Below are 15,894 nucleotides of genomic sequence, written 5' to 3' on the forward strand. Positions count from 1 at the left end.
TTTAGGTTTTGTTGATTTCTGAACTTTCTTTGATGAATCATGATCAATCCTTGATCAAATGATGGATGATACTTCAAAATAAGGATGCTGACCAAAAATCAGGAATTTTGACTGTATTTTGACCACAATTGACTTTTTAGGTTAAACTAGCCGACTGTTGACTTTCTGAGCAATTGACTGAGCAATCCTTGGAATTTAAGCCTGAATTTTTTCATGGAGATAGTTGGGAATATCATAAGCTATATGAAATCTATTGGAGGCCTTGATTCATTCATTTTCTTCAGAGAATTCAAAACCCTAGTTTAGGAGGTCTTTGTCTAGGAGAGTGTGCCTTTGAGTTTTGAACTTTGGTATGAGCTTGAAAGGAGAAATGAGATGGGAAAATTTTTGGGTATGACAACCAGCTTGGAAGATCTTAGCGCATGTCTTAGACGTGCTTGCATGTCCGCCATAAGGTGCAGCATGACAGTGTTCAATGACGTTGCCTACTTCTTCTTCTGGCACACATCGTCTGAATATGTTGTCTATCCCTCTTTTAAATAGTAGGGGTTCGTCCTAAAAGAAGTGTTTAACATCACTGAAAAACTTCTTCTTCTGTTGGTAACTTAGGTCAGGGGGTATGATATCAGCGGCTAGATAATTTACGATATCTGCGTACCATGGCGCGTTGTTCAAGGTTGAGATCTCCTCATAGGTTTCCTCTCCAAAGGTATGCAGGGTATCCTTCTCAATTGTGTTCATCCCAGCTACTAGTCTTTCGTAGGTGGAGTGGTCATCTATAGGTATTAGTTCAGGTTTAAGATGCTCTAACCTAGACAGGTATTCAGCAACTAAGTTCTCTGTTCCCTTTTTATCTTTAATATCAAGGTCAAATTCTTGGAGTAACAGAACCCATCTGAGCAATCTAGGCTTAGAGCATCTATCTTACTTAATAAGTATCGGATTGTAGTGTGGTCAGTGTGTACTATTATCTTGGCTCCTACCAAATAAGATCGGAATTTATCGATAGCAAACACTACGGCTAGCAATTCCTTTTCTGTGGTTGTATAATTAAGTCGGGAAGCGTCTAGGGTTCTACTAGCATAGTAAATGACATGTAGTTTCTTATCTTTTCTCTGCCCTAGTACGGCTCCTACAACAAAATCACTAGCATCACACATGATTTCAAAGGGTTGCGTCTAATCAGGGGGTTGTATGATAGGCACTGAAATTAGTGCTTGCTTTAAAACTTCAAAGGCCTCGAGACACTTTTGGTCAAGTTCAAACGCGACATCTTTCATCAATAGGTTTGTTAAAGGTTTAGTTATTCTAGAAAAATTCTTGATGAAGCGTCGGTAGAACCCAGCATGACCGAGAAAACTCCTCACTTCCCTAACGGTCTTAGATGGGTTTAGGTTTTCTATACCTTCTATCTTGGCCTTGTCAACTTCTAGGCCTTTCTCGGAGATGATGTGTCCTAAGACTATCCCTTCGTTCACCGTGAAATGACACTTCTCCCAATTCAACACAAGGTTCACTTCCACACTTCTTTCCAAGATTTTCTCTAAATTTGGTTTTCTCTTGGTCCTCCGGGTGATTAGGGATTTGGAAAAAGCCAGAATATCCATCAAGATAGCAGAAATACGAGTGTCTAGCTAGACGCTCAAGCATCTGATCTATAAATGGAAGAGGGAAATGGTCTTTCTTAGTCGCCTTGTTCAACTTTATGTAATCTATACACATGCGCCATCCTCCTTCTGTTCGTTTTGCTACACGCTCGCCTTTCTCATTTTCCACGACAGTCATACCTCCTTTCTTTGGTACCACATGGACGGGGCTTACCCACTCACTATTTGAAATCTGGTAAAAGATACCAGCTTCTAATAACTTAAGGACCTCTTTCTTTACTACATCGCTTATGATAGGGTTTATTCTTCTCTGATGCTCTCTTGAGGGTTTCTAATTCTCCTCTAGCAAAATCCGATGCATACATACTATCATACCCCAAACTTTTCCCATCATATTTCAAGATATTTTGATCTACCTGACATTCAAATGCTCAAGCACTGAGGATTAGGCTCACTTACCTGTCTCCTAAACAACAAGTCTTCAACTAGGGTTTTCTCTTTTCTCTAGGAGAAATCAACTTCTGATGCCTCAAATGGATCCCGTGGCCTCTCATATGATTCAAAGGATCCTCACATAAAAATTCAAGCTTCAATTCCCAATATTGCTCGGTAAACAGCTCAAATGGTCAACAGTCGATTAGATTGACCTAAAAGTCAACTGTGGTCAAAGTATAGTCAAAATTCCTGATTTTTGGTCATCATCCTCATTTTGAAGTATCATTCATCATTTGATCAAGGGTTGATCATGATTCATCAAGGAAAGTTCAGAAATCAAGAAAACTCAAAGTTTCTAAATTAAGGTTTTTGGACTAAAAGTCAACTGAACTTTGACCAGCCATAACTTACACATGCAACATCAGAAATTTTCCATCCAATTCTCAATTTGAAGGAAATTGAATTCTCTACAACTTTGTCTCTCACATGCCAAGGCTAAAACCGCTTCATTTGAGAGATATGGATCAAAACATTACAGGTCCTTTTTGAAAGTCCACCAAAAGCAATTTTTTGTCAAACCCCATATCATCAAGATAAAATCCTCAAATGGAAAAAAGCTTCCAAAGTCTCTTCCATATCTTAAAAATTGAGGGAGATATGCCTTGTCAAAGATAGACAATTTTGAGAAAAAAATGTGAAGCAAAAAGGCTTCAAATTGGGTTTTCTTGCAAATAGGCCCAACTTTTTATGATCCAACCTTGCTCCTCAAGTAATCCAAGGGATCCAATCTGAAATCCATGAATTATTTGTGATTATTTGATTTTATGTGATTTTTTTATTCATTAAAAATCAATTTAATCCAATAATCAAGAAAATATGAAAGATTTGGTTTCACCTTGATTTTCAATTAGTTCCAATCAACCAATATATCAAGGATTTGATTCAAATTCGTGCTAAGTATGATTGGAGAGAGGAGATTGGAATTGTACCAAAATTAGAAAGATTGAAAATCAATTTCAATCAAATACCAATCTTTGAATCATCAAAGATTTAGTCCAATTTTGTTACCCTAAGACAGTTTACTTTAAGTGCACAACCCATATAGATGCAAAAGGATGAAGGATTCGGCCTCCAAAACTCCTCACAAAAGTTGCAACACATCTGGAAAAATTGAGACCCGAATTCCAGGATTAAAGCCAATTCAAGGTATTGTGGAGGCTCAACCGTGTTCCTGGACATTTTCTGAAGCTACCTGGATCGCCCCCAAGGTTTCACGCGTTCAGAATTGACTCTCCTACACTACGGTTTGCAATCTTTTGTTTGAGTCTGATTCCATGAATTCATGCATTGATAATCAATTTTGTTTGCATATTAATGCTTGATAGGATGTTCTTAAAATATGTGCATAGTTTGATTGAATTTTAGAGGCCAGAATCTATTCGTGCCATTGTTAGGGTTCATGTGTGTCGAATCAGGGGATTTTGTGTAGAGGTGATTACAGGTTAAATCAAAGGACTCATGGAGTTCGTGAGGTCTTAAAGGTTTGATCTGGGCTCATTGTTGGTGGTTATTAGTGGCGATTTGCCGGTTAAGAGGGCTGAGACATATGGCCACGGCGGAAAACCGTGGGTAAAAGTCCCTATCCTTTTGCAGAAAACGAACGAGGAAGAAGGTCCCTGGGCGCGCGTTTCTATTTTTTAAATTCTCTGAATAATTTATTTTATGTATTGTTTGTTTGATACGTTATCAGCGTAGCATATCAACTCCATTGGCTAGAATGAACGCGTTATCACCCAAGGGTCGAGGGCTCGATCCCTGGCCCTTGCAATGTTTTTTTCAATATTTCCTCTGCATATTACATGCACTTCCATCTTAAAGGAGTACCATACGCCCTCACCTCAACACCGTTGGTTGGTGATCACTCAAGATCTAACGCGTCTAAAGCCTGGAGCGCATATCATGGTCTTCAACCTCACCACACTTGATCAAAAGCTAAGTGTTTTAATTTTTTTTTAATTACCTAAATGCTTTTATTTATTTTCTTTCTATTATAATTGTTTTTATTTCTATTTTAATAAATTAGTTTTTTTATAATAAATTTATAATTATTTAATTTTTTTTATCGAAAACTCGATTTTTCATAATTCTATCAATAATTGTTTTTTATATATTAAAATTTAAATTTCCATATATACTTTTAATCAATTAAATAATTAGGATTTAATCCAATAATTATTTAATTATTATATTTAGTCAAACTTTTGATAAATATTAAATTATTAACATTTTATATTTTATTGTTTAAACCCTGATTTATCCTGATCAATTAGGGTTGTCGATCTTTAATACACTAACTTTTCTCTTCTTCGTTCGTAATTTTCAGGGTTGATCGAAGGTTCGATTGAAGGCTCAGGATATTTAAATATGTTTGAATTAATTATTTTTCCCTCTTATTTTCTGCCTTTATTTCCCCTTCCCCGCAGGTGTTTATTGTAATAGCGTAGGACTATTAAATTGTTTTACTTTTCTGCTGTGGTTAGTAATCCTAGGGAGTGCAACCCTGAATTGAACATAGAATCACTAATTACAAGATAATATAACTGAATTGAACCACCTGATTGTGCCACACACACACTTTTGGGTAAACCCTCTTGTTGCCTGTTGCCTTATATGTTGCCTGTTGCCTTATTTGTTGCCTGTTGCCTTATTTGTTGCCTTGTTGCCTTATTATTGTTGCCTATAAATAGTCAACTCCCTCGATTCCGAGGATGCCTAAAGCAAATGTTTCCCTCAGTTCATTCATCATAAATTTTGTCCCTCGATGTTTCCTCGATAAATGATGATCTGTCCTATTGCTAAGGTATCCTCGCATGATGCCTAAAAAGATTAATGACTATTATATCCTTTCCTTAGACTACCTTCCCTCTTTATGGCAGGGTCAGTCTTATGGCGAACGATAACTTCGATGACCCTTTACATCCAATAAAAAGGACTTCCTACCCTCATATGGTATGGATAGCCCTGAAAAGCTAAAAGAATTTTTTAACTTAAAGGGTAACTACCTCCTAATTGCTTTCTCTGGTTTAAATTCAAACTTTTCCTTTTTTTCAAAAACCTTCAAAAAGGCTACGCTTATTTTACAAGCTAAAGTCCTTATTCAAACTCTTTTTCTATTTATCGCAAACATTTTTGAAAACAAAGTGAGCTAAGCAATTAAAAGCCCGTGGATAACCATGGATACAAAGGGTGCTTTAAACCTTCCCTTTGTATAACTTACCCCCCGAACTCAAAGTCTTTTAAAAAGGTTTTTTTTCTGTTCTTTTAGCCTTTCTATAAGTTGGATAAAATAAAATTTGGTGGCGACTCTTGCTTACCGCGACATTGCTTGCTTAAATATTTAAAGTCAGTTCACCGTATTACACATACGGACGGGCTTATTCCTTTTTAAATCAGAGACTTTATAACCTAGAGCTGAGGGATATTTCCGCAAGGTATCTAAGAGTTGGTTTGTTTCGATTTGGTTTAGAGTGGCGCTTATTATGATAGGTTGATTCATCTCCTCATCCAAAAACTCATATCTTAGATTCATGGGTAGTTCCTTAAGTTCTATAGTAGGTTTCTTGGTGCACGGCATAGGGTCGGGGGTAAGTGCTAAGCATTCAAAAAGGTTGTCGTCGATGTAAGGTTCAATACTCTTAAATTCGTCATCTTCTAATATGGGGGTAGAAGGTAATCTTATTAAGGATTCGTTGAGCTCAGTTACACACTCATCAATGATGTCGATGGCATAACATGCATCTCCTATCACTGGTGCCATTAGAAATTTCGATAGAATGAACTCGATCTTTTCAACTCCTACCTCAAAAGTCAGTTTCCCTTTCTTAATATCTATTATAGCTTCGGCAGTTGATAGGAATGGTCTACCTAGGAGGATTGGGATGTCAGCATCTTCTTTGATATCCATAACTACGAAATTGGTAGGAATTTATAACTGACCAATCTTGACAGGTATGTCTTCTAAAATACTCATGGGGTATTTGACAGATCTATCGGCTAGGTGTAATGACATCTTAGTAGGTTGAAGTTCTCCTAGTTTTAACCTCTTACAGACAGCCAAGGGCATCAGACTTACGCTTGCTCCTAGGTCCAAAAATTCTTTGTCTATCATATGATTTCCTAGGACGCAGGGGATAGAAAAACTTCCAGGATCTTTGTCTTTCTTGGCAAGTTTATTCTCGGATATGGAATGGCATTCTAAAGGTTTGGGATCGTCGAGTCGTCGTTTGTTGGACAAAATATCCTTCAAGAACTTAGCATATGATGGTATCTGAGTTATCGCTTCGGTAAAAGGGATTTCTACATGGAGTTTCTCTATTACCTTAATGAACTTTTGGAATTGGTTTTTTGTTTTAGTGTTTTTCAAGCTTTGTGGAAATGGAATAGGTGGCTTGTAAGGTTGTGGTGTTCGATTCTCTACCTCTGGTTTTGATCGCTTTTCGGCTTTCTCTGGTTCCTCTACCTGATCTTTAGGTTCAGCATCTTCCTTAGGTTATTCTGATGTGCTTAGGTTAGGACTTTTAGCTCCTTCATAAGCGGTTCAACTTCTCAGGGTGATAGAATTTGATGTTCCTTTGGGATTAGGTTTGGTTTGTCCAGGGAATTGTCCTCCAGGCACAACTTGTGCAGAGGTGGTTTGGGCCACCTGTGAAATCTGGGTCTCAAGCATTTTGGTGTGGGTCATCATCTGGTCAAACTTGGTTGCCAGTTGAGTAACTAACTCGTTTGTGTGAATGTGTTGATTCATAAACTCCTTATTTTGCTGAGTTTGATTCTGAATAAAGGTGCCTATGGTTTCTTTAAGGTTTGGTCTTGGTGGCACAATTTGCATAGGTTGATTTTGTTTTTATGTTTGGAATCCTTGGGGTCTCGAAGATCCGGAATTTTGGATGGGGTTATTGTTTTTGTAAGAGAAATTTGGGTGGTTCCTCCATCCAGGATTGTAGGTATTCGAGAAAGGGTTCCCTTGGGTATAGTTAACTTGGTCTGAGCTAGAGTCGTTCAAAAGGTTACAGTCAATGGTTTGATGTCCTTGAGTTCCATAGAGTTCGCACTCCAATTGGATTGCTGCCACTGTGGTAGGGTTTTGAGACATGTTCTCGACTTTCAAGGCCAAGGCGTCCATCTTAGCATTCATCATGTCCATGCAACTTATCTCATGCTTTACTCCATGGCTCTCCTTTTTCTCTACCGTCGCTCGTTCTATTCCCCACTGGGCGTGGTTTTGGGTCATGTCCTCTATCAGGGCACAAGCGTCGGGGTAAGGTTTGTTCACTAACGCTCCGCCAGCGGCAGCGTCAATAGTCATCTTCGTGTTGTAATGGAGTCCACTATAAAAGGTGTGTATGATTAACCATTGCTCTAGGCCATGGTGCGGACAGGCTCTCAAAAGTTCATTATATCTTTCCCCGGCATCAAAAAGTGATTCGCCTTGGTTTTGAGTGAAACTAGTGATCAGGTTCCTAAGGAGAGTAGTCTTACTTTGTGGGAAATATCTGGAAAGAAAAGCTCTCCTAAGTTCTTCCCAAGTCGATATTGAGTTGGCTGGAAGGGTGTTTAACCAGTCATGGGCTTTACTTCTAAGGGAGAAAGGAAACAATCTTAAGCGGGTGGCTTCGAGTGTGGCTCCATTTGCCTTAAGGGTATCAGCTAACTGGATAAACACTTTTAGGTGTTGATTCGGGTTCTCTGTAGCGAGACCAGCGAATTGGTTTTGTTGTACTAGTTGTAGTAATGAGGGCTTAAGTTCAAAATTGTTGGTTGTTATAGTGGGGTTTACGATACTAGAACTGGGCTCCTCATTATATGGTTGAGCAAACTCTTTAAGCGGTCTTTGGTTATGATCTTCTGCCATAGCTTTCCTTAACTTAAGGATAAACAAATGTGCTCGGGCGTAACGTTCGGGATCCATTAAAGGGTTTAACAGGTTACCGGTGCTACGATTTCTACGCATCTACCGGCTAGAATAGCCTTAGTCTAAACGGGATAACAATAGGGTACGAAATTTGACGAAGTTGGTCCCCGGCAATGCCGCCAAAAACTTGATGGGTCTGTAACGTATAGCCTAAATATAGAACTGCAAGTGCACACCCTATTGAAGTAATATATAAGATTATCGAACCACATAGACCAATCGTCAATCTATCAACTCTATTGCTAAGGTGCTTATCTAAGGTGAACAAGAATATTGTTGTGAGTGCAGTGCAAGAAAGTAAGTGAGCAAAGTGAATAATAGTTTAAGCGACCGGTTGGAATGTAAATCATGAAATCACACTATGATCCAGTCATGCATAAATGAAACAACTCATGGGGCAGTATTTTCTATTCGTTGCAAAGAATCAATTTAACGGGAACTTGTAGCTTTTGGCTACTAAAAACCGAATTTACTCTTTAATTTAACTTCCTTTATTTTCACATATAAAGGGTGCCTTCCGCGTTAAAGAGGTAAATCTATTTTTAAGAAATTGATAGTTTTGACTTAACAGAAAAGTAATTTTTTACTTGGAAATATTAACTTAAAGAGACTTTTGGCTTTTGACCAAGAGTCAGATTTCAAACCTATAAACGCGTCCGAAAATAGTTTCAAAATCGTTTTCTAAAAAGAGTTAATGATTCCTATTTAACCAACCAAACCGCTTTCTCTTATTTTGTTTGGTTAATTAATAATCAAGTCATATCTTTGATATGGACGGCTTTCGATCTTACCCAATAAACATTTAAACATAAATTGACTTAAGTTAAAATCAAAACATCCCCAGAGTATTTTCACTAGCGTGATAATTGGAACACAATCATGATAACAATCATTACATTCAAACCTTTATAATTTAGCCAGACATAGTGAGTGCGAGTCTATAACACATGTAGACTATGATAAGAGCGAGTAATTAAAAGTGTGCGAGTCTATAAATCATGTAGACTATGGTAAGAGTATTTAGAGTCTATAAAACATGTAGACTATGGTAAGAGCATTTAGAGTCTATAAAGCATGTAGACTATGGTAAGAGCAAGAAGATAAATAAAGCAATTAAATTGAAACCTTACTGCGATCGGAGGTTTGAATCTAATACAAAGTGAAGGCTGGTATGATAAACTTCAACCAAAGTGCTCCAAGACTTGATTACAACTCAATCTACACTGTAGTAACTCCCCAATGTGCATAGTAACTCTTGTCCTTACGCACTTCCAGAATCCACTATATATAGTTTTGCATTTTCATTTTCGTTTTCCATCCAAGCTTAGTACAAACTTAAGCCATATACTATCATTTTCTGTAAAGTAGTAACCTCTTCAAGTTGGCTCCATCATGGAGTGGGCCACGTCATGGCGTCCTCTATGGCTAGCACGATACTAAACGCCACAAGTGTAAATCTTCTTGAAAAAGCATATATTCTTGGCGTTTTGGCTCGTTTCTTCACTAAAGGCTCCGGAAGGTCAAGAATCCTGAAATCAAAGGAAATACAAGCATAATACAAGAAAATGATAATAAAAACTAAGGAAAACATGTGATATTCGAGCCAGGAACATAGTGCGATTCAGTGCGATCACCTCCCGCGATTGAGGCGAACAACTTTGAACTAAATTCTTCGCTAGTGCAAGTTGTCCAGCAAAATCAATTCTCTGGAAGCCCTATGAACGATCCAAATCTCCATCTATTCGTGTTCGTGCAATACGCAGACACCGTTAAAGCTAGCAATGTCAGCCCCGAAGCTATCTGAATACGTCTTTTTCCTTTCTCCTTGAGAGACAGAGCTAGAGCGTGGGTCTAATCCTTACCCTCTAACTCCATAACTACCTGGGACAAATTAAAGAGAGTTTTCTCAGTGAGATACTTCCCTCCCAGTAAAACCGCAATGCTAAGAGGTCAAATCAACGGATTTACCCAAAAAGACAATGAGTCACTATTCAACGCTTGGGATGATACAAAGACATGTTAAGACTTTTCCCGCATCATGGACTTTAGCCATGGTTGATCATCCATACTTTTTATGGTGGTCTTTTATACAACACCAAACTGACTCTAAATGCTGCTGCAGGAAGAGCTCTGATGGACAAACCTCATAACGAAGATTATAACCTTATTGAAAATATGGCACAAAACCATTACCAATGGGGAGGAGAGTGAATCGCTGTAGAAAAATCTCAAACCAAAGGAGGAATGTACGAAGTTAGTAGTATAGATCGCGTTAACGCCAAAGTAGATGCCTTGACTCAAAATATCGAAAGCTTAACCGTAACTCCTGCAGCTACCACGACTTATATAAATCCTAACTGCGAGATATGCGGAATAGCCGGACATATCGTTTCCAAATGCCAACTACTGACAGGTATTTTGCCTGATCAAGTGAACTACGCTCAAGGAAACCCATATTCAAACACATACAACCCTGGATGGAAGAACCATCCCAACTTCTCGTATAAAAACAACAATGCGTTGTACGCACCTGGCCAAGCACCCACTGCACCACCTGGATACCAAAAAGCTCCTGTAGCTAGCCAAAATGCCCCTAGGAAGTCAAACCTAGAAATCAATGATGGAAAATTTCATAGCTACTCAAGCTCAAACCAACAAAGACTTCCTTAATCAAAACATCCACACTAGTGAGCAACTAAAACAATTAGTGGACAAATTTAGACGCTTTAGCTACACATAACAAAATGCTCGAAACACAGATTTCTCAAGCAACAAAACAATAAGCTCCTACTGGTTCCCCTGTTGGCACATTTCCTGCTCAACCACAACCAAATCCGAAAGGACATGCGAACGCTATTACACTGAGAAGTGGAACAAACTATGAAGGACCAACTGATCCTAGAGTTTAAAATGCACCCATGTCACAGCAAGAAACGAAAGAATTTAAAAAGACATCAACTGATGACCAAACTGCTAAGACTAGTGAAAACGAAATAGAAGTAGAGGTTAAAAAAGAGAAACCCTACGTACCTCCACCACCATATAAGCCACCCATCCCATATCCTCAAAGACTAACAAAATCAAAAACTGAGGCACAATTTAAGAAATTTGTAGAGCTTCTAAAACAACTAAGTATCACAATACCATTTACAGAAGCTATAACTCAAATGCCTTCCTATGCTAAATTCCTAAAAGAAATTATTTCTAATAAGAAGAAACTTGAGGATAACAAACTGTTATGCTTACCGCATAATGTAGCGCCATCATCCAAAACAACATGCCTCCCAAATTAAAAGACCCTAGTAGTTTCTCCATACCTTGCGTAATAGGAAAGACTATTATAGACAAAGCCTTGTGCGACTTTGGAGCCATTGTTAGTTTGATGGCCCTTATAATTTGTAAAAAAATAAACTTAGGTGAGCTGAAACCTACAAGAATGTCCCTTCAACTAGCTGACCGCTCAGTCAAGTATCTAGTAGGTATGTTAGAAAATATCCCTGTACGAGTAGGTCAATTTTATATTCCAACTAATTTCATCATCATAGATATCCAAGAGGAATCTAACATCCCCATCATATTAGGGAGACCCTTCTTAGCAACCGCCGGTGCAATCATAGAGGTTAAACGTGGAAAACTAACCTTCGAAGTAGGAAAAGTGAAAATTGAGTTTATTCTCTCTCATTTATTAAAAGCACCCGCAATAGACGACACCTGCTGTTTCATGGACATCACTGATGAGCGTGTAAAAGAAGTGAAAATTGAACCACCTGAAGATCCAGAAATATTAAAAATTCCTATGACTCAAACATCGAATGATACCTTGCCAGACGAATGTCAAAAAGATAATATGGGTGACTGTTTAGTCCTAAAACCAGATCCTGACCCATGCCCAAAGAAACCACCCGTGGAACTCAAAACATTATTGAAAAACCTAAGATATGAATTCTTAGACACCGAACTTGAACGACCTGTAATAGTCAATGCTGACTTAGGACAGACCGAAACCGATAAACTACTGAATATTTTAAGAAAACATCCAATAACCTTAGGATATAACATCGCTGATCTTAAAGGGATAAGCGCTTCTATTTGTATGCATCGAATCATGCTCGAAGAAGATTCGAAGACATCTAGGGAACATCAGAGGAGACTAAACCTGATCATGAGTGAAGTAGTAAGGAAAAAAGTATTGAAACTATTAGAGGCTAGAATCATTTATCCCATTTCAGATAGTAAGTGGTTTATCCTAGTCCATGTAGTACCAAACAAAGGAGGTGTCACTATGATAAAAAACGAAAAAAAAGGTGAAACGATAACCAAGCGAGTCCAATCAAGATGGCGAATGTGTATAGACTACAGAAAACTAAACAAATCCACTAGAAAAGACCATTCCCCTTTGCCATTCATTGACCAAATGTTAGAACGTCTAGTCAAACACTATCATTTCTGCTATTTAGACGGTTACTCAGTTTTCTTTCAAATCCCAATCCATCCTGATGACCAAGAAAAGATGACCTTCGCCTGCCCTTTTGGAACTTTCTCCTATCGACGAATGCCATTTGGATTGTGTAACGCTCCTACGAAGTTTCAAAGATGTATGATGGCAATATTCGCTGACTTCCTTGACAACACTACGGAGGTCTTTATGGACGATTTTTCTGTATGTGGTCAAAGCTTCGAAGAATGTCTTGCGAATTTAGAAAAAGTTTTGGAGCGCTGTGTGAAAGTGAACCTAGTACTAAATTGGGAGAAATGTCATTTTATGGTACAAGAAGGAATAGTGTTAGGACATACCGTGTCAAATAGAGGAATTAAATTAGATAGAGCCAAAATAGAAATAATCGAAAACCTTCAACCTCCGAAGACCGTAAGAGAAATTCAAAGTTTTTTAGTACACGCTGGATTTTACCGACGCTTCATTAAAGACTTCTCAAAAATTACTAAACCGTTAAATGAACTATTAATGAAATACTCCGAGTTCATTTTTGATGACAAATGTCTAGAAGCTTTCCACACCCTTAAGAAAGCTTTAATCTCAGCATCCATTATGCAACCCCCCGATTAGAACGAACCATTCAAAATAAAGTGTGACGCAAGTGACTACGCTGTTGGCGCTGTCCTGGGACAACGAAAGGATAAAAAACTTCATGTCATATATTATGCAAGTAGAACAATGGACGAAGCTCAAATGAATTACGCCACAACTGAGAAAGAACTATTAGCAGTGGTCTTTGCAATGGACAAGTTCCATTCCTACTTAGTAGGATCTAAAATAGTCATATAGACTGACCACACTACTATTCGATACCTGCTGACTAAGAAAGACGCTAAACCGGGCCTCCTAAGATGGATACTACTAATACTACAAGAATTCAATTTAGAAATTAAAGACAAAAAAGGAACCGAAAACGTTGTAGCAGACCACTTATCTCGAATTGAAAATTTAGAGCCTGAAAATGTACCATTTAATGATGATTTTTCGTATGATAAACTTATCGCCCAACTGGAAGGAGACACGACTAACAAATTAGTAAAAACCGCCTTAGCTATTACCATTACACCATGGTATGCGGATTTCGTAAATTATTTAGCCGCTGGTGTACTCCCTCCTGACTTAAATTACCAAAAAAAGAAGAAATTTTTCCATGACCTAAAACACTATTATTTGGACGATCCTTTCCTCTTCAAGAGAGGCGCCGGCGGAATCTTTGGTCATTGCATACCCGAAGAAGAGGTAGAAAGCATAATAATGCAGTGTCATTCAGCCCCCTATGGAGGCCATGCAAGCACGTCTAAAACTTGCGGAAAAATCTTCCAATCTGGACTGTATTAGCCTAACCTGTGCAAAGACGTACATGCTGCCATCATAAAATGCGGTCGATGTCAACATACTGGAAACATTTCAAGGCGCGACGAAATGCCTCAAAAGGGTATTTTAGAAGTCGAAATATTTTATGTCTGGGGGATAGACTTCATGGGACCATTTCTATCTTCGTTTGGTGATAAATACATCCTCATAGCTGTCGATTATGTTTCAAAATGGGTCGAGGCTATAGCCTCTCCCACAAATGACACACGAGTGATAGTCAAGATTTTTATGAATGTGATCTTTCCAAAATTTGGCGTGCCAAGACTGGTAATTAGTGATGGAGGCTACCATTTCATCTCGAAAATTCTAGAAAAACTTCTTCTTAAGTATGGAGTCAAACATTGAGTAGCAACACATTACCACCCGCAAACTAGTGGACAAGTGGAAGTGTCCAACAGAGAAATCAAACAAATTTTAGAAAAGACTGTTGCTACATTTAGGAAGGATTGGTCCTCCAAGCTGAACGAAGCTCTATGGGCATATAGAACCGCATACAAAACTCCCATAGGATACACCCTTTTAAACTCGTCTACGGTAAATCTTGCCTTCTCCAGGTGGAATTAAATCATAAGGCCTATTGGGCTATTAAAACATTAAATTTAAGTTATACGGCCGCCGGTGAGAAATGAATTCTCGACATAAATGAATTAGAAGAACTTAAACAAGATGCGTATGAAAATGCTAAAATTTATAAGGAAAGTATGAAAAAATGGCATGATAAGCGCATATCTAGGAAAAGTTTTAATAAAAGCGACCTAGTGCTATTGTTTAACTCTAGGCTAAAATTATTCCCTGGAAAATTGCGTTCTAGATGGTCCGGACCTTTCGAAATCACTAACACCTTTCTGAGTAGAGCAATAGAAATTAAAGGAAAATCGATTGAATCCTTTATAGTAAATGGGCAACGTCTTAAACATTATTGGGCTATTAAAACATTAAATTTAAGTTATACTGTCGCTGGTGAGAAACACATTCTCGACATAAATGAATTAGAAGAACTTAGACAAGATGCATACGAAAACGCTAAAATTTATAAGGAAGGAACGAAAAATGGCATGATAAGCGCATATCTTGGAAAATTTTTAATAAAGGCGACATAGTGCTATTGTTTAACTCCAGGAAAAAATTATTCCCTAGAAAATTGTGTTCTAGATTGTCCGGACCTTTCGAAGTCACTAACATCTTTCCGAGTGGAGCAATAGAAATTAAAGGAAAATTGATTGAACCCTTTATCGTAAATGGGCAACGTCTTAAACATTATCATCGTCTCGAAAACGATGAACATTCATAAATTTTAAAATTAGACAAGCTGCCCGCTCAATTTAACAATTAACCTTTCGCTGTCTTGTCGAGCTTGCGACATTAAACAAAGCGCTTTGTGGGAGACAACCCAAGTCATTTTATTTCTTTTCTTTTCTTATTATTCATTTTCATCTTCTTATTTTATTCTTTCTAAAAAATTTACCTCTTTTATTTTTCTTTTTATACATTTTCATCTTTTCATTTTTTTTATATATTATATTTATTAGGGTTAAATGGCTTTCACCCCCCTACAATAGTAGCGAGATTTGATTTCCCCCCTATTAAATTTTTTTTGTCTTGGCCCCTTAACAAAAAAATATTCCACAATGGAAATCCTTATGGAGCCAGATTCTTTGAATATTGCATACATGGACAAAATGTACATGGTGATGTAGCATGGGGTGACACGCTGGCACATTGACTTTTATAATTAGGGCAAATAGCAGGAAATCCCCAAATGTTAGTTTTTTCTCCATGTTTCTTCCAGCTTTGTTCCTCCATATCACCATCTTCTCCACGACTCTATAACCATTGCACCATCTTCTTCACGCTTCTTCCCCCATTGCATCATCTTCTGCGTACCAAATGGAATCTAGCAAAAGTGTTGTTAGCTGCAACTCGTACATTTCGAAGGTTCCTACATGTGGATGTAGTCGTCCTATGAAGATGTGGGTATCTAACACCTTCAAAAATCGCAACCCGAAATTCTG

The 15,894-nt window shown here is 37.9% G+C and overlaps 1 protein-coding gene and 1 non-coding gene across 2 annotated transcripts; one reads left to right on the forward strand and one right to left on the reverse strand.

Moving 5' to 3' along the window:
* Positions 1–6,945: 6,945 nt before the first annotated feature.
* LOC131630575 (uncharacterized) lies at positions 6,946–7,953 on the reverse strand. Its single transcript, XM_058901355.1, has one exon. It carries the CDS (start codon positions 7,951–7,953, stop codon positions 6,946–6,948), a length of 1,008 nt encoding a protein of 335 aa, XP_058757338.1.
* LOC131630591 (small nucleolar RNA R71) lies at positions 7,463–7,569 on the forward strand. The gene has a single exon (XR_009292372.1). It is a non-coding gene; the product is annotated as a small nucleolar RNA R71 (small nucleolar RNA).
* Positions 7,954–15,894: the final 7,941 nt, after the last annotated feature.

This window comes from Vicia villosa, unplaced genomic scaffold (assembly GCF_029867415.1).
Source record: "Vicia villosa cultivar HV-30 ecotype Madison, WI unplaced genomic scaffold, Vvil1.0 ctg.000700F_1_1, whole genome shotgun sequence".
Lineage (NCBI taxonomy): Eukaryota > Viridiplantae > Streptophyta > Magnoliopsida > Fabales > Fabaceae > Vicia > Vicia villosa.